The following is a 26,095-nucleotide window of genomic DNA, read 5'->3' as shown; positions in this document are numbered from 1 at the left end:
TCTCCCTATCTGATAATGAAATTGCTTAGCGCTATTGCATCCTTTCAAGCATCACACTGTGCTCGCTCATATGGATTTAATCCTGTTGAGAGAGGCTGTTGCTGAGGGCATTCGGCACAATGCCAGTTTGAAAGTAATCCATTGAGTCTTAAATAAGATGGCCTCTTTCAAGTTTAACTGTCTGAATCAGCTTATTGGAAGATAATAATCAAAAGTGATCGGAAATCTTGAACATTTTAAATGTATTTTCCATTGCTTTGAATGTAATATGCATTAACTGACACAAGAAGTAATCACGCTCCTATTATATCTAAATCCTGTCAGATTTCAGGTAGCAGTCGCCTTCAAGGACAATTAAACTCAACAGTCATCGTCTCAGAAATCCAGAAAAGAACAAACTTGATATTTTTATCTTGCTTTCAGTCGCTTTCAAATATTAGATCATAATCTCAAAAGCCTGGAGTGCTGTGTATTTAATTGTCCTGTCTATTTAGCTGAACATGAAAAAAGTGTCGTTCTTGCTGTTGAGACGGTAGATAACACAACGACTTCAATACGACTGGAGTATTCTAACAGCTAAGAGATTATATTTTTATATAACAGATCTGATGACCATCAAATGTCCTCTGTGCTTCTGGTGGAGTATTACTTGTAACCAAAGAGACTTGATTTATCTTACAGAGCTCCATCATGCTTTTAAACCCCATCTGGTGATGAATCATTTTGCAGGTTGCGAAATGATATCAAATTTCCATCAAGCACCTGATTTTAGATGAAGGTTAAAGACTAAATAATAGGTTAAAATGTTCAATTTTGTTTTAATATAACCTGAAATTATTTCAAATTCCCCCAAATGTTATTTGAGTCAAAAAGAGTAGTTAAAAAAATGCACAAGCTCAAAATTACTGAACAATAGATTCTCAAGGTGGCCTGTGGTATCTGGCATGAAAACCTTTGCAGCAGAGACCTTAAATCTGGGCAGATGCTAGCTTGAGCCACCACAATCAGACTTATTACAGTACATCCCCCAACTCCCTTACCAGTTCATGGTTTGTCTTTCCTCCTATTTTCAGTTGTCTCGACAAAATAATTTGGCTTACCTACTCATCCTCATCTGTTCCCTTCATGTTTAATATATGAGAGAGGGACAAGCTGTTATTCATTTATGTTTGAGTAATCACAACATTTTCCTGGAATGCTGTATATTGTATGAGTAATTGATTATAGTATTAAACAGTAGAAGTTTCAAGATGTTGTGGTTTTGAAGTTACTGTACTGTGCAAAAGTCTTGAGCTACTCCTCATTTGTTTTATGTTATTGGTTTCTGATTTTATGTTTTGAAGTCTGTTCTGTTTTTGTTCTGTTTTTTAGTGTTGTTACTATTAGGGCTGTTCGATATAATGATATATATCAGATGACGATATATCGTCATCTGATATATCGTTGCATTTTACGCTATCGTTTGTTTCGTGGTGTCGCAAAATAAACTGTTTATGGCAATATTTTTTCATTATTTTGATGGTCAGTCACTGTAGTGGCTATATTAATTTCTTAAAGTTCTCTCTTTCTCTTATATTTAATATAACCACAGTACAGACAGACAAGCGCTTGTTTTTATGCGTTGTCGTTATTTCCACATAAACCTTTCACAATAAAGCTCAAGATCCTGTTGAGACTTTTCAAAATAAACTGAATCACGTGAAAGATCTAGAGTATTTACAGATGAGAAGCAAAAAAGAGCCGCCAGGTGCTAAAAAATAAACCTTAGACTCAAACAGAACAGGCTTTTCCCCGCAGTACGCTGTATAATAAATACTCACAAAGAAAATGGGGGCTGTTACAACTTATGTCTAAAAATGTATAGTTTCATGCATCGGTTAAAACACTCAACTCCAGGTACACGACGCCCAGCTGGAAACACTTCCCGCAAGACGAGCTGCCCGAGATTCACAGAATTTACAGAAAATGTTACATTTTTGTGATTTATATCGTTATTGGGACGATAGATGTCTTAATATCGGGATATGAGATTTTGGTTATATCGCACAGCCCTAGTTACTGTCACAATCTTTGTTATTTAAGCCAAGGGGGTTGTATTTTAACAAGAGTGCTAAGTTATCAGCTAATGCTGGCAAGCTAGGTTAGAAAGCTACATCCATAAACATATACAAAGAGAGATTTCTGCTAATTACTTGTAACACAATAACACGATAATTTCATTCAATTATTTTCAAATTAAAACACAGTTTTCTTCTCTCGTTTCTTGACATTTACTACAGGGGCTAACTTTAAAAAAAAATCAGCTCTAAAGCTTAACATGGGTTTCATTTGAAGCCCTTTTGAACAGCTGCAAAATTTGTGACTATAGTGTAATTATAGTGCATTATTACAACAAGTAAAAGTTACATATTTACTCTACAAGATTTTAACATCCAGATCATAAAGGGAAAATGAAAACACTGCAGGCTAAAGAGATTGCATCTTCCATTTCAAGTCACTCATTCTGGTTGGGTTTGGAGCTGACAGGGTTATTTTTAGACAGTGAAAATATGCTATGATTAATGGTTCAAAACAAAGACTCCATCTCGAGAAAGTCTGTGTTCAGAGGACTGTAGCTGGGAAGCTGATAGTCATTCTGAGCTGACACCACTAAATTAGTGCTGTTATCATTGATGTATCATAGAGCCCAGCCCTTAGTTTATCACTGGACAGAATAACACCTTAAATCAACCTTAGAGGCATGTCATTTATGGCAGTGCTTCCTGTGCTCCACCAGTCTGATGTCATCTGGTCTCGGTGGGTGAAAGCTCATACACAGAAAATTCAGAAGCACCTTAATGGCACCTTTTTGAACTGCTCACCTGCAGTTCAACATAGACTGTAATTGACACAGTGTATCTCAGCTTTTCAGTTTCTGTCTGGAATAAAAGCGGAGCGGCTCCTCCAGAGACCTTTTTTCCGGTCACAGGAGAGGTCACCAGTATGTAGAGACATACTTCAAAAATTTAAATGCATTGCAGATTGAACTTGTAGAGCTGTGCTGCTGCACCGTGTTATAACTCACCAAGATTTGACAATACTGGTGCATCAAAGCTCATATAAAAAGGCTCCATTTTTGTCTGCCTTGCAAGACTATTGTTGAGTGCTTTATCTCATAGATCTGCTGCACTCATTTCGGTTCCGTGCAGTCACACATTGTTCATTGTCGCTGGCTTAAGAAATATTATTAAATGTGATTGCTCCATCTTCCACGTGTATTTTCAACTGTGTTCGACTTAAGCTGAATGATTCCATAATTTCCTGTGGGGCACATTTGTAGACCAAGCTTATTGTTAAAAAAGTGAATGCCTGCCAGATTACATTTTTGTGATATTTTCTTTCTAATAATTCTTTTTGAAATAGTCTGAAGACTCGGGTTCTATCTTTCAGTCAAACTGACGTCTGTCTGTATCACTGCTTTCTTATGATTTTCATTTCAGATTCAGAATGCAGATGATGTGTTGATTACTCCTTTGGAAAAATTTCGTAAGGAGCAAATCGGCGCTGCGAAGGTAAGAGACCACCTACATGTGCAATTAGTAGCTGAACAGCGCAGGATATTTCATGTATTCTGACACGCTCACCTCCTCTACTAAGCCCCTTCATTTTCACTACAGTATGTAAATCATTAATTAAAAGTAAAATGTGACACTCCCAAGAGAAGTGCCCTGCCCCTAATTAATGAGGCTAGTAGGGGGTATAAACAAATGTGTTGCTCTGCAATTGTGATATTAAACGGTATTAACTCTTTTTAGTTTTCTATAGTGGTTAGTTTATATTCATTAAAGCAAGACATATTGGACATTTATTATTTCTGTATCCAACTATGTTAGTTAACACAAACTACATTTGACAGATTCCCCGTTTTGAAAACCACATTAATAATACAATACTTTATCCCATGCCATATTTCACTTCATTTTTATATAAAAAATAAACTTTTTTGTGCTGTGAAAAGAGCACTGCACGATAAAATTCTAGCTGCAAACTTTCAGCATCTAATATATTTCACCTTCACCCATTTTATAATCAGATTACTTTAAACCTGATACGTATAATGCAGTCCTCACTAACCTATTGCATACAGGCTTTTGATATCAGTAGGGGTGTTGCTTGAAGGCATCCTGTTTCCACAGTGGACATGTTGTTGAGGCTGAAGCTGACTGCAAAGAACAGTGTGGGTTTGTTGCCACAAGCCATGCTTTCATTCCTGGCCAACGCAAAGGCATAAAATGAAAGTACAGCAGCTTGTTTGTGGTTATTCCCTTGGTGAGATCACACATGAACAAGCTTGTAGAATGCAAGCCTTTGCACTGCTCTCTCACACAGTTTGCAAGTTCATTCCTAACTTTATACTGAACTATGAATCATTTGCACATCTTTACACAACCCTGACCCCTGTGATGGTCAACCTAGCCTCAAAGTTAGACTCGCACATTTTGATTTATTTCACATGACTTGACAGCCACTGGTCTGTAAAAGCAGTCACCTTACTGTACGTCCAAAATAATGGAACAATCTCTCTTCACAGCGCTGAGGTGTGAACATAAATCATCTCCTTCTTCTGTCCAGGCCAAATAACCAATGTCACTTCATGTCTTAGGCATCACATGTATCTACCATAATGAAAAAGCACATTTTGCTTCCATTTCTTTCTCTCACTTCCCCATCACAGTGTTCAGTGCAATTGCATTGACTGACTATGTTTATAAAATAGTTCCTTAAAAGCCACAGCCCCTGTCACTCCCACTGCTGCTTATTTCCTCCGACCACTTTCTCCTAATGGCTCTCTCCTCCAACGGCCTATCCCCCGCTAAACATTAGCCCAACTAGAGTGAGATAAAAGGCTGACATCATGAGTGGCTGAGCAACTTTCCACTGTTCCGAGAATCTGGAGAGATCTGCAGGCTGTCTGACCCTTCCAGTTACTGCATTTCATGTCTGAGAACATAAGGTGGACAAATTGGGAGCTCTTGCCTTATATGGGTGTGCTGCGAGTAATCCCAAAGAGGTTACGTACCACTGTATCAGCTTCTTAGGCACAAGCACAACACTTCCATAGCAGCAACTCACTAGCAGATTGACTGCAGCACTATAGGACATATTAGGCACGGTCTGCTTAGCACAAGGCTGATCCAAATGTTTGGAATGAACCCCCTCAAACTTCAGTGCAGTCTACTGTAAATACACATGCTTCCAGAACTCAAACAATCACATATTTTCACCGGAGCACCATATGCACTGGCTGCCAGACTGTGATGTAGAACTGAAATTGTTGTTACACTTCTTCTTTTTACTCTCAGGTATATGTTTCTGTTGCTTTCCCAGGTAACACAAACAATACTTTCAGAACTGAAATAAGAATCGAGAATGATCCTAGTTTCTGTTTATTTATACTGCTACAGTGACCACAGTTTACTTAATGGAGAGTAAATATGATGAACAGTTTGCTTTGTTCACCATGTTTAGTGTTCAACTTCTAAAACATCTGTAATATTCATTTGTGTTTAATCAATATTCGTTAATATTTTGTGATTTTTTTTTTTTTTTTTTAAAGTGGGCCTGAAGTGTCACATAGAGCTGATGTTAAATTAGTACTAGAAAGCTTTGTGCACATTTAGGGGGCAATGTGTGTGTATTTAGTGGTTGTCAGACCTTGAAATTTAAATAGGCCCCAGGGACACTTTGTCAAGGAAATACCAGGGGGTGTCTGACTGTGGGTGGCATTCTTCCTGTCTGAAATTTTGACACTATTATATTTCCTTCAACGATCGTCTTCAACATTAGGGGCACTGTGGGGGTCCCACACTTGCTGAGTGTGAGGAATTAGTGCAAATAGACCCAATTGGGATACAGATGGCCACCAATGATTTGCAAGGTCCTACTGTACAAAGCGTGGTTAGACATCAGATGATTCTTAACTAGATTAGATATGACTTTTCCATCTATGCTGCATAATCCTAAAATATGCTGCTGAGTCAAGGGATCAATTAAAGTGGCCTGGGGATACACCTGCCAGCTGTGGCCAAAACCTTTGCAATCACACAGATAGGAACAGTATATTTTTATACCTTCATTAACCTTGGAATTTTTCAATCAGTCACTAGATGTACCGTAGGTAAGTGCCTCTTTGCGTGCACATGACTGAGAACTTTTACTTGTATCCAATATACTTTAAATTGTATTAAAATACTGGAAAACAGGGCTGGCCCACAGACAGTATAAAAGATGATTATAGCTACAGTGATGTCAACTGCTGATTTCTAAAGTCCTGTTTTTGAGCCTGAAGATAAGCGTTTTCATCGTTAGCATCTCGGTTTCAAAGAACAGGATGTAACAAAGAGGAATGGACTGACTGTAAAGCTGCTTGCTCATTGGCTAATGACTAGTTAATCATAAGTAGTTAGCTAATCAGCATACCATAGACAAGTCTAAACATAGTGTGGCTAGATTTACAAAGAAGTTCTACTGAGAGCATAAACTCATCAGATCAGTCTTCAGATCTCTTCTAGTGTAATGCAGTGTAGGATGACTTTGTGTAACGCTGTAGAGTAGCCAATTATGAAGTGTTTTTTACACTAAAAAATAAATGACATTTCATTTAGAGAGTTTCAAAAAAGTTCAACTTATCCGTAATTATATTAGGGATTTTTGAGCTATTTAAAAGTGAGAAATAGCTAGCTCCTTCCGTTAGCCATTGCTAACAGCAAGCCAACAATTAGCTTTCTGTAAAAGCATGGGTTATGGCAGTGGGAAAAGATGGTGAATTCTCCTGTCAGCTCATAGTTTTGGTCCTGTCTGCCTGATTTAATCTGGCTTGCTCACCTGGCACTGGATCCCAGAATTGACAATGGAATGTTCCATGCAGTACAGCACGGAGGTGGATTTAACATGTTTTTATATTACAGACTAGACACTGTCTGGCCTTACAAGAGCCAAAGAAGACAAACTGCCTTTACTACCCTGCTCTTTTAGCTCTCATCGCAGCCCTGAAAATGTGAAGTGAGCATACCTCCCCCACCAGCAGAACTTTTGAAACACTTCATTTTGAAAAGAAAAAAAAAACAAAAAAAAAACCCTGGGCAACATAGAGTTGTACACGTTTATGTGTCACTACTTCATTAACTATTCACAACAATCAATTAGTTGAAGCACAGACAAGCTGGTCGGGCGTCAGGAGCTGTCAAACACACAAACAGATTCACACTTTTACTGTGAAATAATTTGTTACGCAGCAGCTGTCTGATCAGACAAGTCTGAATATTTTTATGTTAAAAGTCTGATCCATTTATTAAAGTTAAAAATATTTGTTTCAGTTTCCCCCTTAAATTCAAAGTCAGTAACAGCAGTTGTGGTTATGTGGTTATATTATTGCACAGATGTTAACCATAAAAAGTGGGACCTCTCAGAATATTAGTACTTATAAAAACATGGGAGCAGGCAGTCTGATAATGAACTAGTTAGGGTGTTATTATTGTCTTGTTAAACTTCACAGAAGAGATGTTTCCTCTCAAACATATAGTGTTATCGTTCTATCTGATTTATTTCAAGGGCCAGTTAATCCAAATTACCAAAGCAGAGTTGACAGGCTTCAAATATCATCATCATATCATTTCTCTCCACAGCCCACAAGAATTGTTTTTAAGTATTCTTGTAAGCCATTGTTTACTGCTTAAGATTACACTGACCATGATAGAGAACAGACTATAGAAAAGAGTAGCAAACTAATATGAGATAAACTGGTGCCATGAGTTGGTTTTCCTTCTCTCCTTAATTTTTCTGAGCCACCAGGTGCCCTTGAACCAAAGTGTGATAAAATATTTTTTATCATTTTCCAAAATTCTCAGGATGTTGAAGATCCCCTCCAGACTCCTTTGTTGATATTCACTTTGAATATTAATTTATGTCTGATATACTTTTTTTTCAAATAAAAAAAAAATATATAAGATATGCAGACTCAGGTTTCCACATAGTCCCCTGGCTCTGCAAGAGTTCCCAGATCTGAATATCAGATAAGCCTGCACTTTTGTTACAGCTTGCCTGGTAAGGAAGCACATTTTGTAGCGGTTTAACTAGCAAATTTAATAAAACGTATTAAACAAAATAACGTAATTTTAATAGATGACAAAAATATAAAAATGATTGAATGTGAAAGGCAGTAGAATCTTTTGTTTTGGATGTATTTGAGAGTGGATATAGTTTGTCTGAGTTGCACAAAAACAACATGAAGGAGCTAAAAAGAAAGTGAGAGGGTAAATATAGGGCAGCCAGGCGAGCCGACTATCAGCACCGGTTTTATAGCCTGCCCATCTAGGTATCTAAAACACATGCCGAGGAAAGGAATGTTGAGAGTAAAAACTAGGGGTCATCACAGCCTCGCACTTGTCATACTAGGACTGGACTGCAAAAGAATTTTAATGGCAGAAAGTCCTGTTTACTGGCAGAGAACTTCAGCACATCTGAGTTTCCCATTGTCAATAGAAGATTTTAAAAAGGACTTTGGGTTTGACACAAAGTTAAACTCCAGATTCCAACCAAGTAGAGGTTGCTCTGTACTGGGAAACTGCATAATTAAACACCCCGAACTAACTGATGAGTATACTTTTTAATATTTATTGAAAATGTATATTATGATAGGCCGGGTACATCAAAAGCAAGAAAACTTCAAATAACAGTGACTGCAACTGATTGTTAAAGTTATAGCCAATATATTAGTTGTTGACAGATTAATTAATTATGCTTTGACCTTTTCACTACATTGTGCTTATAGACTGTGGTTGTGTTTGTTCACTATACGAGAACGACACATCCCAGCTGTATTAACATAAAAATCCATTGTATAATCAATGAAGGAAGTGCTGTCCTAGATACTATGCATTGCATAAAAAGGTTAGCAGCCTGTCAGTTATTAGTGTCGTAGTGATTTATCAAAAAATGCACAAGGCGATAAGGTAAGAAGAACAAAACGAGCTTTGAAAACATTTCTCCTAAGAACTTGAGATGACAGCACCGCAGATGATGCAGAGACTCAAACTTTGTGGTGCAAAAACAACAAAACGCATGAATAATGCGATGCAGATTGAATACATTTCTTTTTGTTATTCTCGTATCTGTTCCATCACTTCCCACTGTGCCCTACCCAATAAAGCAGAAACACTATTAAAACAATCTTTCTGAAAGTAATTACTTTTTCTCCTGATCATCAGAATTTCACAAGGCAGTAGACCTTGAGAGGTCGGTCTTTACCTGTTTTAAGGCAGCAGCCATTCGCTGTAAATATATTAGATATTGCCTTTCGCAAAAGAAGTATATTAAATCAGATTATGCGCAAACAGTGAAATCATCCCTAAAAAGAAGGAGGATGCCTACAAGCATAAAGAAAAATTTAACATGAACGATGGCGCTGAGTGCAGCTGCTGTGATAGCTTTGTCCCAGCTCATTGATAAGAAAGGCAGTAAGAGTTTGGTAATATTTTGTCCTGTTATCCTGAAGTAGATCAAACCATCTGAGACAGTTGGCTTTTTGAAATCAACTGTTCTTTAGTCTGAAATATTTGTAGGAGGTAACATTATATAAACTAGCAAGGCCAGGCCTGCAGTGCTTGTTTATTCTTCATTATATCATTGTATATAGTGTGACAGTAAACACAGCTGAAAGTGTTTGTTACATTAATAACTTCTTAAAATGCTAATTTGTCTAGTGTCTTCAGATTTCGATCAAACAACACCAAACAACAATCTATGGCAGAAAAAAACAGTTTGGCATCGGCAGAGAAGATTTTGCCGAAAAGAGAGGTTTTTCTTCCCGTAACCCACTTATTCAACTCTGCTGCTCAACCCACAAATGCAATTTCCTTACACATTTGGCAGCATTTAAGGGCAAATAAAAAAGCTTCCAACAGTACCCTGCGATAATACATGATTCCCAACATTTCTTTCAACCGTTGCATTGAATAGGGGTATTGGGCTGTGAGGGCTGTGAATTTCTAATGGTACTGGTACCAACTGCTAAATTTCTGGAATCAACACAAAGCTGACTGGAATCAAATTTATAACATATCAATTTTAACTGTGATTTTTAAAAAATATTCATTACTTAGATGCAAAACCCTGATACTGAATAACTTGCTTGTTACCTTAAAAGTAATTTGTGTGGCCTGAGAGAACTTCTTAGTCACAGACTTAGTCATGAGCCAAGCTGACCTATGATATAATCCAAAACAAATAATCATCAAATCTGTCATCTTATTAGGAAGTTCCAAATGTCCAAATGATTCAAGTTGTTTTTCCCTATTTCTTATCTCTAGATTAGGTGGTAAGATGGTAAGAGGAAAGCTTCGCTTGACCTTGATGGGAGAGATGCCTAAGGGATCCTTACAATACAGACCTACTGCATATTCAAGGAAAGCTTGTCAAAAGATTTTCTTTTCCAGAGTATAATAAGAAAAAGCTTTTTGGAGATATAAAGATACCCGCGTTTTTCTTGCTGCATCTTTATTCAGCCTTTAAAAGTTGGTCTGTGATATACCAAGAAAATCCCACTGTGAAATGGAAAGGCATGCATACTATATTGCGGACTCTTATCTTTATCACTTTAAAGCCAGAAAACAAAGGGACTGATGAATATTGTTTAGACTAAAGCTTTGCGTTTTGCCTCACACACGAAGGATCTTTTCTGTTTTTTTTTAAACTGCAGAAGCAGATGTTGTAATTATTTCATACTAATTGGCCAACTTCTTGTCTTCTCAGCAGGTGGGATATCAGGTAAAGATGGAGACAATTATTTATTTATTTATGTGGACCACATCCAGCTCCTGTGTGGTGAAATCACACATCAAAATAACCCAGCTATTGCTATTTAATCACCATTCTGGACCCCTGGTCCAATTAGCCGTCTCTAGTGAGCTCATAGAGATTTGTTTTAAAGTTTTCTCTTTCATGTCACTGCTCAGAGAATCCGTTTAAAATGAACAAGCGAAGAGATATCCCGCATGTGATTCCTCGCTAGACATTGATGTTTGTGTTCTTCTAGGATGGACAGAAATGAGGAAGTGTAGTGTGATAGCTGGGGTTCTTTCCTCTGCATACACGTGCACAGAAACGTTCGACCTCCCTTGCCGCTTGCATCTGTTACCATGGCGATGAGAGGCGTAGAAATGATGGCCCTGAGGCTCGTTAGGGCCAGTGTCAAAACTAGCGATGTGCAGCTAGTGTCCAAATATTCCTCCTGCAGTCTTCATATCTGTTCTCAGCATCCTTTCTATAGCAAACTGAGAAGTCCTGATGACCAAAAAAAAAGCCGCCTGCAGTTTTTCCTCATCGCTTTCCTCCCTGCAATGTTACATTAGCAATTAGCAAAGTTACCCATACTACAGCTGCCATCAAAGCGCTCTTAACAGCAACATTAGACTTTTCTAGTTAGAAATTCCACTACAGAGCAATCTGCATCAGAATATTCTCTTCCTGCATCTGATTTATTCATGAGAGCGAACAAAGCAATCAGATGAGGAAATCTCCCAAGTGATAGGTTCATGTGTGTTTTGTGCACCACAGAGTGTCGGGAAGTGCTTTGACTTTATTCATTCCCAGCTAGATGATTACTCTCCAACGCTGGCATTAGTTTGTGTTAGAAACTCCCACTTTGCATGTGCTTGAGGGTATACATATATATATATATATCCACCCCAATGTCTTATGTCCCCACATGTTGGGCTTCAAAGCCTTTTCCTTGCACTGCAACTACCTTCTCTTGAAGACTTTTTGCAATTTAAATGCTCATATTCCACTCTGATTGCACAGACATATCCAGGGGCTGGGGGGTATGATCAACACATGGACAAACCAAGAAACACCTGGTGTTCTGCTAGGGTATCATTATGGTAGCACCAGTTTATACACGTCCTGCTTGGATCAAAACAAAGCAGTGCACTTTGGTGACTTAATCAGGCTGGCTCTGCCTCACATATTCACTGTAGCTCTGAGTCACTGCCTGCACTTTGTAAGTGTGAAAGAGTTAGGCCAGACAGACAGAGAGAGGTTTGTTTTTGGGTGGTTTTTTTGTGAGGACTTTTCTGGTGTGCTCACACTGGTCAGCAGCGCTGGGAGATTCCTGCTGTGACTGTGGGGCTCAGCTAAACCTAAAGCTCTTAATTTAATGTGATCTCCAGTGTGTGTGTGTGCATGTGCGTCCGTGCGTTTGTGTGCATGTTTGTGTTTTCCCCAGGGCTTCTGCTGTATGCGTGCTCACAGAATAATGTCACATCACAGTGGCAGAGAAGACAGTCAGCTACCTTTTGTTCTCTAATAAAAAAAAAACCTTAAGGGAAATTTATTTCCTGTCAGCTGACATCATTTTTAATCATATATTTATTTTCTCATCCACCTGTGTATTTCTTTTTCTTTGTTTCAGGAAAGAGTGCTTATATACAACAGATTTTGTTTCCCCTCCCTCATTGCAGAAGAGATTATTTCTGAGTAGACGTGATAAGAAAGATGAAAATGAGATGCTACTACATTAAATTATCTATTGATTTGATTTTATTCTTGTTGTATGTTGAAATGTTACCATGTCTTACTGTGAATTCCTCCACAGTTTTATTTCTGAGGTTTGCTGGGGCTGAACGCTGTTCTAGGTCATATCAGTAGCTAGCCGATTAGACTTGCTAAATTTCAGGGCCATGGGAATGAAAATAAACAAGAAGGATCTGGTTACAGTGGCCGTTTCCTCACACTTTCCCCAGCCCCCGCTTATTCTGCCTCTCCGCTCCTCTTTATGAATGTTTGCATTGCGAGATGAGCTTTAAGTAGGCAAAGCTTGGTTTAGAGGTCAGACTTGCAGATGAGGCATTTGAATGTCCTCACTGAGACAGGTTTTCACTGCTTGGGCATTTTGATTAAGTACTATAAAATGGATCTTCTGGGGGGCAAAATGTTTAATTTCTTTGTTCGTGTACTTTATGGATCGGCATCTCACATGAAAAGCCCATTTCCTGCGCCTTCTTCAGAGTCTTCTGAAACATGCTGACTGAATTCTGGGACTTGTAACTGTTGAGACTGACTTGTGTCTGTCGGTGGATAGCAAAGCAGAACAAGAAAAGAGATGCTAACATCAACTGGCCAGCTATGTGACAGTGCCAGAAGCATTATGTTATGTGTGATTTACAGTGCTGTGGGTTTCACTGTGAAGTTATGTACCTGGCTGTGAATAACAGAATAACAGTGCATTATTCTCACATGACCCATCGATATGCCGACATTGTCTGCTCCTCTGTGCGTTTGTTATAAGCCACTTTCAAGACATGCAATAATCTATTGTCAGAAATTTTTAATTACATGTGGCAAATGGCATGAGAAACTGTAGTTAGACCTCCACCTAGTGGCAATCCATTCCCACACCCCCAGATCGGGGAATAAGTGACACATTTCTGGTAATGTTTAAGCCTTTCATGTGTCTTGTGAACCTTTTTAGGAGGGGAAGAAAAAGTTCGATAAAGAAACAGAGAAATACTACTCTACACTTGAGAGACACCTCAGCTTGTCATCCAAAAAGAAGGAAGCATATCTGCAGGAGGTAAAAAGAAAAACAAATTTTCTCATCCTGCAAACGTGTCTTTGAATAATGCAGTTTTATGGTCAGCCGAGTGTCTTTGGAAAATAAGCTGTTTGTGTGCTTTGCTGTGCTCCTTACCCCTCTCTCTAACAACAGACTGTTTCCACGTGGTGATACAAACATTAACTCCTAGGTTGACGCTTGTCGTCGTTGTGGCACTAACCCTGGTTTGTTTGCTCGTTCTCAGGCTGACATGCAGATTGACAAGGAGAGACAACTCTTTTATGATGCGTCCCTTGAGTATGTCTTCAAAATACAAGAAGTGCAAGAAAAGAAGAAATTTGAGTTTGTCGAGCCAGTAAGTGAAGTGCCAGTTTTATATATTTCTCTGCTAAATTAGTTTTGCATTTTAAAGATGAAGGAGTACATTTTCATGCTTTGATATATTTTATTTGTAGTCAAAATACCACCAGATCTCTGTAACTACTACTACATTTCTTTTTTTTTAATGTCTATCATCCTGGAGTGAAGGCAGGTGCATTTATACAACACTCACAGGAACATAACCACACTTGTATATCCCACGCATTTGTCATCTTCATCACAAATTCTTTGTAATGTAGTTGATCCATTTGGGGAAGCTTGTGGGTAAAATTAGATGAAGTATCGGCTGTCAAACAAAAGAAGACAGAGTGCTAGTGCAAATCAAAGGCTTTATGAAAGCCCCTGCTTTATAGATATGTAGAGTCAATTTTAACATCTTTAGTGCAGATGCTACCAGGAAACATTAAACTTGCTTCCTATTAAATGTCTGGGAATGTGAGATGGGTGCAAAGTAGCTGTTTCAGACGTCCTACTCCCATTTGTTTACATCCACTGGCAACTTACCCACAACCCTGGCCCAAAAATGTAAATCTCCGGGCCCCAGGTAGTGCTCAAAATATGACAAGGCTCAACCTTGTGTGTGATGAATCTGGGCAAAGAAAAGATGGTTCATCCTTGAACATTTGATATACCAAGCCTCAGCCCAGAAATCAAATCAGTGGTTGTGTCTGAAGGTTTTACTGAAAGCAACTCCATGTTTGTGGACCACACTTGTTCACGCAAGAGATGGCATCAGTTTGTTTCTCTGTAACAGTAGATCTTTATGCTTTATTTATGTGTGTATTTATTTATTAATATATTTATATGCATCCACAATGGCCATGGATGTTTGTGTGTTCTACAAAAAACAAGATCAATATCTGTCTGCCATAAAAGCCGAAAACTTTTTTAAAATTTGGGGGGTTTTTTTTCACTAATATCCTTTTTTCAGTTTTCTGCTTGTCAGTACAAAGATGTTCAATAAATTATCGATTTAAAAATAATGAGACTCAAATTCCTTCAACATGAGATTTAAAAGTGAACATCAACAATGTAACAAAAAATTCTGACAAAATGATTGGTAGAATAGAAAACAATGTACATATCATTGAGATGACATTATCATAATAAGTGCATCGTTATCAAATAATAATAACAATAGAAAAACGTCCGGATTACTTATATATTATAGGTAGGATATTCTATTATATGCTATTATAAATGTTTTCGGTGTGTAGAATGGATGTTCTGTTTTACAAGATGCCTTTAAAAAAACACTTGCCCATGTAAATAGGCAATCAAGTTCTTGTAATGTTTATTAACTCGATAATTCACCAATAAATATTGTTCCATTCCAGCTCCTGGCCTTTCTTCAGGGTTTGTTTACATTCTACCATGAAGGATATGAGCTGGCTCACGAATTTGAGCCGTATAAACAGCAGCTCCAGTTCAACCTACAAAACGTAAGTCTCAACACCTCAGGGGTTGTACACAAAGGCAACCAGCCACGTAATCAGATTCTGCAGCTTATCATACCCTGATATAACAAGCGGAGTTTTCACAAATGGATAGCTGTGTGATTAAATGAAATTCTTTGCTGCGCTGAGGATCGATATTTTCAGTGTTGCATTGCAGGCAGTAACTGTAGGCCATTTTATGGTGTGTCAAAAAAGACTTGGGAGTAAAAGTCTAGTTGCTGCAGTGCTGCCTTGTTCCATCACTATGTCCTCTCTACTTAGGTCCTGATGGTTCAAACATCTCTCTGACCCAATATGTCAGTTCTGGTGCCCTTACAGTTTCCACTCGGTAACCCTCTCTCGGATGCAAAGATTTCTGATGGTTACTGGATGAATGGAGGCTGCTTCACCACTCTCTGAGATATTAAATGGTCTGATATTGACCTTTATGACTCCAAATAAGAGGCTGACATCTTCAAGATCGTGTTCTAATTTTAAATGACCTAAAAAGTATTATTTAAAAAGTCTAATTATAGTTTTTATTTATTTGTTCTTTGAGAAAAAATAGATGTGTTTTTATTTTGAGAGATCAGAGATAACGCAATGATAACATAACCCTAAATTTCCCACACAGACACGAAACAACTTTGTGAGCACCAAGCAGGAAGTGGAGAAGCTGATGAAGAGGATAAGGTCGGCAGATCAGGACTATAAACCACCCGGGCAGTGGACGATGGAAGGCTTCTTGTATGTCCAGGAGAAACGTGAGTCTTCCTAGCTGTGCTCCCAGCCATCCAGGCCATCTCACTCCCCTTCACTTTCAAGTGAATGGTTTTACATCCATCACCATAAACATGTCTCGAGTTCTCCCAGGCCTCTGCCGAAGAGATCCACTCACACAGAACTCATAATTCATCCTGTTTACGGATTCACTTTGATGTGCTCTCAAATGGGGGAGTTACCACAAATGGTAGATTATTATCAGCAGCAATAAACAACTTTTGATTTATCACACTAAAATTGCAAATTGATTTTCAGAAGTCTTTCCAGATTCAGTGAAAAATTATTTTGCCTCAACTAGTGTTTTCTTCTGCATTTGTTCTGTCCTAGGTCCTCTGGGATGCACTTGGACACGTCACTACTGCACTTATGAGAAAAGCAGCAAAACATTCACCATGAGCAACACTGAAAACAAGTCAGCTGGGAAACAGGTACTTTACATTCACTTTATTTTGTTTAGTTTAACATTTGCACGATAAAAAGCTAAGAAAAGAAGGAGCAGAGTGTAATCTGTGTGAAAAAAAAGAGGCTTAAAGGCATGGTTTGTCCCGGGAGGAGAAAACGGAAAATGCCAGATTGACAAAACTGCAAATTAGGCGTAGAAGACAAAAGACTCGTTACGTCAAGGCAAACAAACATGTTTTATTTTTAAATAACAAAATGAACAAACAACACCGCAGGGGAATTCAAGGAATGAAAATAGTCCGTTAAACTAAACAGTTATAGTATCTTGCTTTCTAAGTGATCTAATGAATGTTTACTTCCTTTGTAGGAATTTATCGCTATGACTTAATGACACTTCATGTAGATCAAATGATAACTGATAATTATTTCACATTTTATGTATTAGATGAAAAAAAGCTTTCAATCAATCCTTTTTTTGTATGTAGTAATTGGATGATGATATGGAGTAACTTCCACAGGGAATACTGCTTAGCGCTGCTGCGTCAGGTGCAAACCGATTGAAAATGTCAGCATGGTTTTGAAGTGTTTAGCTATCGCAGTTTAACCTTTTGTTATTTTTCACAAAAAAGTATTTGTAGAAATACAGGTTCCAGTGAAGATTAAAAAAAATATGTGCACTTCAGTGCCACACAGATTAAAAAATTATGGAAACATACTTTTAAAGAACTCCAGTAAACTTCAAGGGAGAAATTATTTAAAAAAATATCCCCATAACTGTGAGTTTCCATGCATTTTTCTGCACATGTTACAGATATGGCTACATTCTGATTTACTAATGATCTCAGTTTCTTTTTATTTTTGAATAAAATCGAATAAAACACAGAAACCCACACACAGATGGAGAGGGAGAATATAAAGCCCAAAGCCAATGCAGGTGCAGGCGTATTTTTATCCACATATCTGGTTTGTTGCAGTTGGCTACAGTCAGTCTTACTGGCGTGCACAGGGGAGGATGTGCTGTATGTAAGATATGGCTAATTCTCAGAAAGAAAGAACAAAATCCGTTCAGGAGGTAATTGAATTGGTACTTTCAGCTGACACTGAGGGCCTCTAATGGGAAATGAAAAACAAGGTCAATGATATAATGTAATTTTAAAACTATATTTTCGCGTGTTTAAAATCAAGATAATTGAAATAAAAGCTCTGCTTCTTGATAAGTGGATGATATGAATGCGTGCAATCAAGTAGCTTTGTTTGGGCTGACAGCCCAAATCAATTTTTAGGCATATGAAGATTGCATCGAGCTTGAGTTTAGAAAGTCTGAACCACCAAAAAGAAAAAACTAGCAAAACAACAAAAAAAGAATTTTGCAAATCCAAACCACAATGGTAAATGTTCTGTTTTTGTTGTTGTCGATGATTAAGTTTTTTTTTCATTAGTTTTTCTCTTTTTTCTGTATTTCCAATCATATTTTCACAAAAGCACTGGACGCTCCGGATACATAAATCTTCTGGTTTCAAAGTACCTTCTGTGTCTCTCACAACAAACACACAGCATACATATTAGTCATTTCAGACTTGCAGAGCCGTGCATTTGCAATTGTAAATATATTCATTTTCATTCCATAATCATTTTTCATTGTATTTTTAACTAATTAATGACGAGTGTGTTTATTTTTAGAATGGTCTTGTCGTAAATCAGCCAGAGGTGTTCAAGCTCAAGTCCTGCATTCGGAGAAAAACGGACTCCATCGACAAGCGTTTCTGCTTTGATATTGAAGTGGCAGAGAGGTCTGTGATGTGTATCCCTGAAAATGTCTAATAGCTTTCATAGGCTGAAAACACATGCAGAATGTATTATGTATTGCCTTAATCACCACCTACAGCCAAAAAGAAAAAAGAAAGTCATTGCACATCGCCTGCTGAATACTCATATTAGTAAGATAGCAGTTGCACACACTTTTTTCTTGTTAAAACTAACTTAATATAAGAACGTCGAACTGCACGTGACATTTTGTGTTATGTTAAACTCACCAATACTGGAAATTAACCCAGATTCCCCCTGGAGTACACAACGTTTGAACATGCGAGAGCTGTTCAGGTTTGATTAACATCTTCAAAGACTCGGTTTAACAGTGTTAGACGTAATCAGCTCTGTTTGTGTCCTGCATGTTTCTCGAGTCCTCTCCCCCCGCTCCGTTTGCTGTATGTCTACATTATCATTATTTTTTTTCTATTTTTGAACCCATCCCATCTTTTCTCTGTGTTCATGTCAATGTAGAAATGACATCTGTCGTGGAACTCTTTTCAGGCCGCTTCAGTTTTTCTGTAAAGTCCGGTATGTGAACTGACCAGTGCTGCCTTTTCAGTGCAGTTGCATGTGCTGCATGTGTCCTAATCATGTTGTTCACTCAATATTAAATCCAACCCTAATGAAATCCTGCTGCTTTCTTAGCACTTCACAAAATCTGACTTGGTCACTTGGTCAAGACACATTCTTAAATTATTTCTTCTTGTCTGCAATTACTCAAGTAACACACAATATTGAACTTAGAATGAATTCCTATTTTTTTCCCTTTCTTTTCAAAACCTTTGGCCATGTGGGAACATTCATAGTTGATTTGTTTTTAATGTTTCACGGGGAAATAGGATTACATATTGGGCAATGATCAGAAACCTTTAAGTAGCTGTCAGCTGATTAACACTGGCTCAATTGACCAAGCCATCCATTATGAATGCTTGATATCAGTTCTTTATAGTGATTTGTACCCCAGAATAGAGTTAGCACATCACTGTGTGTTAATGTTGCACTGCAGCAGCAGGCTCAGCATTGCTCACGCTCGGTGAGTGTTGCTGAGCATGGACAATAACTGCAATTTATTTGCAGGACAACTCATTTATCATTAACTGCGCTGCCCCAAGGTGCGTGTTCTAACCACAAGGACAATGTGGGCCAAGCTCCAGTCAGCTTCAAGCTCATCCATTAATCCCCATTATAATAAACATGCTGTTGCCCAAGTTTAATCAGGCCAGCCATCTCGGAACCTCATTTTTAACGGGTTGATTCACCCGAATTAGTAAAGAGGTATCCAGCTATGCGGATACTTTTATTTGCCTAGATTCTGAGATAGCCATCTCTGAAACATCCTCTGCCAGCCCAATAAAAAGAATTTCATTTGAGCTGCTCATAGCAATGAAAGAAGAGTTTCATTAAAAATTTACCAGCAACGTGTCTTTCATAAGGACTTAAGGGAAAATACATCCATTAAAAAAATGATATGAGGTTGGATGAGGGTTTTGGGAAAGAGATGTTGTTAAATGATTTGAGAGCAACACAAATATAAATATTTTCTTCTGCGTTCACCTGTACGGCTTTGGAGTCTTTAATATTTGACAACTTAAAAGCTGGTGAAATAAATGCTAAACTGTCTGCATGTCAAAGTATCAGTAGGGGTGTTGTTAAAGGTGTAGCACTTTTTTTGTATTTTGGTTGAAATGACCTTTAACACATGCAAGCTGACACAGCTCCATGCTAGTACTAACTGCCACTACTGGGTGGGGTGACGTTTTTTGTTTGCCGCCATCATCAGATAGTGTTTTATAATTGTGTTACAGCCAACTGAAGCAGTGCCACAAATCAAGGCATAATGCCCCAGATTCTCACTATGCTGCACACAGTAAGGTGAAAGCAGATAAAGCTGTATGCATGTTGGGTGCAAAAATGAATCACTCTAATATTAAGAACTTGTAGCTTCTAATTGGAAGGGTAATGTGAAGCACAAAGTGAACTGAGGGCATAGATTGAAGTCAAGCATTTGCACATGAGCTATTTTAGTTACACTAGTCCTTTTATAGTGGTCTCAGCCAATATAAACATGGTCTGTCCAGGGGCCCCAAGGAAAAGAGATCAGACTGAGACCAGCTTTTCTCTTAAATCTTTCCAGGCATGGCGTTATGACACTGCAGGCACTGTCAGAGTCCAACAGAAGACTGTGGCTCGAGGCCATGGATGGCAGGGAGCCGGTAAGGAACTCTGCCTGTTCTTCTTTGAAATATTCATTCGGTGCTGGCTGCAGTTGGTCAGGTTTTTTTTAAAGTCCTTTGTTTGGCAAGAAGACAATGCCAAAAATGAATTATTTGTCACTGGCACCCTCTTCTGGTGGCTTTCTGTAAGGTTTTTTGTTTTTTTTTTTTAGGAAACCATGACCTCACCATTTACTTGTGCTAATAATAGGACAGTCTACTCAAATTAGATTCAGTGGGAATAAGGTTTTGACATTATCCTTTTCTTTCAGCGATTTTTTTTCAGTTTTCAAGCTAAGGTAACCTTTACATTATAATGATTTTTGTAAACTCTCTCTAGATTTACAACCTGCCGGCCATATTAAGCAAAAAAGAAGAGAGTGAGTATTGTTTTTATATCTTTCCAAACTCCTTCAGGATTAAAATGTTTGCCTTTCAAATTCTTAAAACGTAAGATAATGAGATCAACAACATACACATATGAAAGAAATACTCGTTACCTATGACTATGCCTTTCATTAATACTATAATTTTACATATGCCCACTCAGCAGGCATAGCACAGCCTCACAGTACAGGGCTGTGCTATTAATTTGAGCAGCGCCATAAGGGAGAGCTTATTATCCCACATGACGGGCGGTTATCCCAGGCAGTAATTGTCCTTTCATTTCTGCTCTTGTTTTGTGTTACAGCATATCTTAATGAGGCAGGCTTCAACTTTGTAAGAAAATGCATTGACCTGGTCGAGATGAGAGGTGAGGCGCTTCAATCTCTCAGCTTTCATGTGTCAAATGATTTGAATGCAACCTGGTTGTAATGATTAACAATGTGCTCGTTAGTGGACTTGACAACACGTTGCACTGGCACGAGTCCTAAATAAACACAAAGTCTTAGGTCCTTGTTCCAATTCATCCTTTTGCTTTTTTCACTGCCACACAGGCATAAACACAATGGGACTGTACAGAATTGGAGGCGTCAATTCTAAAGTGCAGAAGCTGATGACCACAGTCTTTTGTAAGTAACTAAAATCAAAAGTATTATCAGTGAACTAATGTACCAAGTCAAACCCCTTATTCTGTAATTCACAAGTGTCTGAATCTCCATGGTAATGTATGAATAGTTTTCTAACATGATCTTTTCCAGCAGAGTGAGGAAAGAGGTCCTCCTTGTGGTAGGACAGTGTAACAGCAATTAGGCCTTATATTATGTTGTCATTATTTTATTGAATTACCCAAGGTAGTCTCGTCTGGATATATATATAACACATTTGTACAGGAAATGTCTGAATGAGTTTGTTAAATGTCTCTAAATCTTGACCCCCAGTGCTATGAGACACCACACACGTCACTATTTATTTTCAATTCTCCTTTGAGTCTCTTGACACAAGAAGAAAGTATTTTCGGTCCTCGGTTGAGCAGCTTGACAGGTCATGTCATGTTGTATTGGTTTCTTAAGACAATTTGCAGCTTAAACTTACCTAGTGGTCATATAACAATAAAACATCTTTCCAATAGCATCCAAAGCACCTGTGGATATGGACCTGGACCCAGACATGTGGGGCAACAAAACTATCACCAGCGGCCTGAAGAATTACCTCAGGTCAGCTCGCCCCACCATCTACGTGCACTTAAATGTCAGGAGTCATCCTTGCCTCCATAGTGCCTCTTTGAAACCTCTCTGATGATAGTCATACATTAAGTGCTGCGACTGACTCACCAAGGATACCAGCTGCATTCACAGGACCTGTGTCACTCAGGAAATAAATTGCAACTGTTTCTTTTTTCTTTTCCATCAGGTGCCTGTCTGAGCCTCTAATGACTTTCAAGCTCCACAAAGATTTTATCATGGCTGTCAGTAAGTTACAGTTATAACATATTACATATTTTATCAAGTTCTCTATTATCCTTTCTTGTATAGAACAGATTAGGAAGATATTGGTACAATTCAAATTATATAGCACTAATGAATCGGGTGCATCTGATAACTAACTAATTATGTCAATTGCAAAGGTTAAGCAGGATTTATGTGAAGAGATATTGCATTAGAATTTTGAAAATCTTTATGAAACATTTTGAATTCATTTGAGAGATTTGAGCTTTGTGAGCACTACGTCTGGGTTATCAAAGCAGGGAAAGCAAATGAGTCAGGACTGATCTGATTAAATCATTTCTATCTGAGGAAATACTTGTATGGATCTCAGGTCATCTCAAACTGTGATGTCAGAGTGACTCGAGTGTGACTTTGTAATGAGAATAGCTTTTTTTTTTACCGTAAAAACCGTGAACTTAAACATTTAACATAACTTAAACATTGAGATAAATTTGCTGATATGTCCACTCCTGGGAAGATTAGCAGCTGTCCCAAATGCTTTGCAGTTTTTAATAATCTTTCTCACTTCGCAGAATGATGCACATCAAATTGCAATTCTCACATAGATGGTCAGCAAAAGTTTCTTCTCGTCTTTCCTTCTTGGCACTGTTGCCAAAAATCTGAATGCTACAGACCTGCAAACTGCCAAAACGTTTATAGAGGTGGTCGCATTCGCTGATGATCAGTTAATCAACTGTGTTTGATTAGCAGCTCCTGGCTGCTGCTTACCGTGTTCATTTCAATGGAAGTAGTAATGGCGTAGTTAATTGTTTACACACTACTTGTGCATTTTGGCTTAGTTTTGGGGGTTAAGTGTCAGGGTTAGAATTAGGGTTATTTTTATTAAATAAATAATGACACAGTAATATGTGATGTATTGTTCATGTGAGGTTGTATTTACCTCATTTTAAGACATGTTTAGGGCCAGAAGATAAAACCTTAGAATTAAAATGGGATGTACTTTCTTTTTCACACAATTACATCTGAAATACAATTATTCCATAAGTCAGTAGTGGCCAGCATTTCTACTCTTCCCTCATTTCTATTTATTTTCTTTCTCAGAGTCCGATGATCAGAACTACAGAGTGCGTGCTGTCCATGCTTTGGTTCATAAGATGCCTGAAAGAAACAAGGAAATGCTGGAGTTACTAATAAAGCATCTTGTCAGGTACATGTTCTTGTAATCAATCAATTAACTTGCAGACTTAACGTTACCTGAAACTAATTAAAGTTATCTGAGGCACTGCACCGCAATTGCAGGCGTCTCGCCAACTCTCACTATCTCGTAGACCAAAAAATATCACCTCATGGTTAAACATGTGGATTCTTAGGACGCTTGTATGATATGCTTGTCTTCTAAACGCAGAGTTTCTGCACAAAACCAGTCTAACCTGATGACAGTGTCAAACCTGGGCGTCATCTTCGGGCCTACATTGATGCGATCACAAGAGGAGACAGTTGCCGCCATGATGAACATTAAGTTCCAGAACATTGTGGTGGAAATACTTATTGAAAATTTCAACAAGGTGAGTCACAGTTTGACTTTGAATGGCCTGGTATGCTTTTAATTATATCTGCATCAATAAAAACATTCCTCGTGCAGCAGTTTTCTGAAGTAGAATATCCATATTTCCTTATTAGAACAGATTTATAGAAAAATCTCTTATGGTTTATAATCATTTTTCATGTTTCTCAAAAAACGACACCTAGACAGCAACAGATAGCAGAAGACACAGACGAGCGACAAGAATAATGTGTTTTATAATGCTATATGAACTTTCATATTCCATTAAATTCAATTGACATTTAGTCATGCGAATACATTGTTGCCACTAGTAGTATCATACATAAAGCACAAGCCGAAACAAATGGCTGCATCAGCACTGTGTATGTGTGTATTTCTCTGTGTGACTGTTTGCGCGCGCACTTGCGTGCATGAGTGTGTGCTCTGTGTGCTAGAGGCACATACAGTCAAACAGTTAGCAGAGGAGAAAAAAATAGCAGAAGCTGGCTCTGAGATGAAATGTAACAAGTGCACATATATTTGTTTCATTTTTTAATTTAATTTGTTGCTTTTAAGCCAAAAGCTGAAGGCACCCAGTGAGTGAAAATGATTGCATTGGCTCACAACATTTGATGCGGCGTGCCTCTTTAAATACAGGATCCATGGAGAAGGTTTATTTCTTACAAGTGATGATGGTTAAGTATAATTTCAATTCAGTATAGCATTGTCTTGCTGAAATATGCATGCCTTCCTGATAAAGACATCTGCATCGGAGCATAGGTGGCTCTAAAACGCATCTATATATACCTTTCAACATTGAAAGTGTCACTCCAAAAATGCAAGGTACCAATTCTATAGGCACTAATGCAGTGCCATACTATGAAAGATGCAGACTTTTTAACTAAGTGCTTATAATATGTAATGGTTCCTCTCCTCTTTAGTCCAGTTGACACTGCAGCCGTGTTTTCCAGAAAGAATTTAGAATTTTGATTTGTCTGACCACAGTTTTCCACTTTGCCTCGGTCTATTTTCAATTACCATTGGCCCAGAGAAGACTGCAGCATTTGTGGAGCGTGTTCAGATATGGCATCTGCTTTGATCCATAGAGCTTTAAACTGCTTTGTGGATAGCAGAGTGAACTGTGTTAAACAATAATTTCTGGGAGTGTTACTGAGCCTGTGAAGTTACTCTTAAATAACAGAATCATCCCTGATTTTAACACAGTGCTGCCTGAGGGAGAGAGTAGTATTCCCCTAACTGTTTCTTTTTTTTACCTCTTACTTTTCCAGCCTTTTGTCTCTAACCAAACTTTTTTTAGATGTGTTGCTGGCCTCAAACTCAAAATGAGCTCATATTGTAATTAAAAGGGTATATTTTTAAATGTTTTCTATGTTCTATTGTGAATAAAACACAATAGACATTTACAATTGACATTTACAAATCATGCCATTATTTTTTTGTTTTGTTTGTTTGTTTGTTTTTACATTATACACAGCGTCCCAACTTTTTAAGAATTGATTTTGCACAGACAGCCTGTTGAAGAGAAACATCTCGCTGCCCCATTAAAACTACGAGGTTAGAGTAAAAGGATCAACACTATCAGATGTTTATATCATATCAGTTAAGAGTTCAAGACTCCTTCTATGTCAACTACCACAATTTTCCTCTGAAAGTGGAAAATGGTTTGACTTCCCACTGTCACCCTAAGAGCAGGTTTCATGGACCTAATTTCTCTCTCCCACACTACCCAAAATCAGGAGCATTTGGGGGATTAAAGTGAAGCTGGATTTGGGACTTTCAGGGATGGGTCATGGCTGCAAATGCATCTCTCAACTCCTTGCCTCTTCTTTAAAATTGCCACAGTTAGAAAGAAGCTCATGGGGCTCTTCTTTGCATGCAGTGAAATGTCTGAGGGACATAAGGAAACTGTCGGAATGGAACTGTAGGAGTTCAATATGAGAGTATCTGATGTTAATATTAAACATTATTCACCACAACATCCAAGTTTGATAGTTAAAGGCCTAAAACAGTCAGCGACTATGGACCAGAAGGTCAGTTTGCATAACCTCAATCTAGAAGAAGGTAAGTTAACTACATCCTTGTTGCTA

The 26,095-nt window shown here is 38.1% G+C and overlaps 1 protein-coding gene across 2 annotated transcripts in view; it reads left to right on the top strand.

The window, feature by feature from the left end:
• The window catches only part of LOC102296794 (rho GTPase-activating protein 42), a 72,419-nt gene that overhangs the window by 38,972 nt on the left and 7,352 nt on the right, over positions 1-26,095 (top strand). Inside the window, exons 4-19 of one of the 2 annotated variants that reach the window (XM_014334934.2) lie at positions 3,480-3,551; positions 13,508-13,609; positions 13,836-13,946; positions 15,310-15,414; positions 16,043-16,172; positions 16,519-16,619; positions 18,274-18,383; positions 18,874-18,930; positions 20,537-20,615; positions 20,956-20,995; positions 21,307-21,369; positions 21,554-21,628; positions 22,129-22,213; positions 22,410-22,468; positions 23,546-23,651; positions 23,850-24,009. In XM_014334934.2, coding sequence (XP_014190420.1) covers positions 3,480-3,551; positions 13,508-13,609; positions 13,836-13,946; positions 15,310-15,414; positions 16,043-16,172; positions 16,519-16,619; positions 18,274-18,383; positions 18,874-18,930; positions 20,537-20,615; positions 20,956-20,995; positions 21,307-21,369; positions 21,554-21,628; positions 22,129-22,213; positions 22,410-22,468; positions 23,546-23,651; positions 23,850-24,009 — 1,455 coding nt within the window. The remainder of the gene's footprint in view (positions 1-3,479; positions 3,552-13,507; positions 13,610-13,835; positions 13,947-15,309; positions 15,415-16,042; positions 16,173-16,518; positions 16,620-18,273; positions 18,384-18,873; positions 18,931-20,536; positions 20,616-20,955; positions 20,996-21,306; positions 21,370-21,553; positions 21,629-22,128; positions 22,214-22,409; positions 22,469-23,545; positions 23,652-23,849; positions 24,010-26,095) is intronic. The other variant, XM_014334935.2, reaches the window with a different exon arrangement.

This window comes from Haplochromis burtoni, unplaced genomic scaffold (assembly GCF_018398535.1).
Source record: "Haplochromis burtoni strain Fernald_Lab_line unplaced genomic scaffold, NCSU_Asbu1 Contig_36, whole genome shotgun sequence".
Lineage (NCBI taxonomy): Eukaryota > Metazoa > Chordata > Actinopteri > Cichliformes > Cichlidae > Haplochromis > Haplochromis burtoni.
Note: the sequence above shows the minus strand (reverse complement) of the source record. Positions and strands in the feature narration are given on the sequence as shown.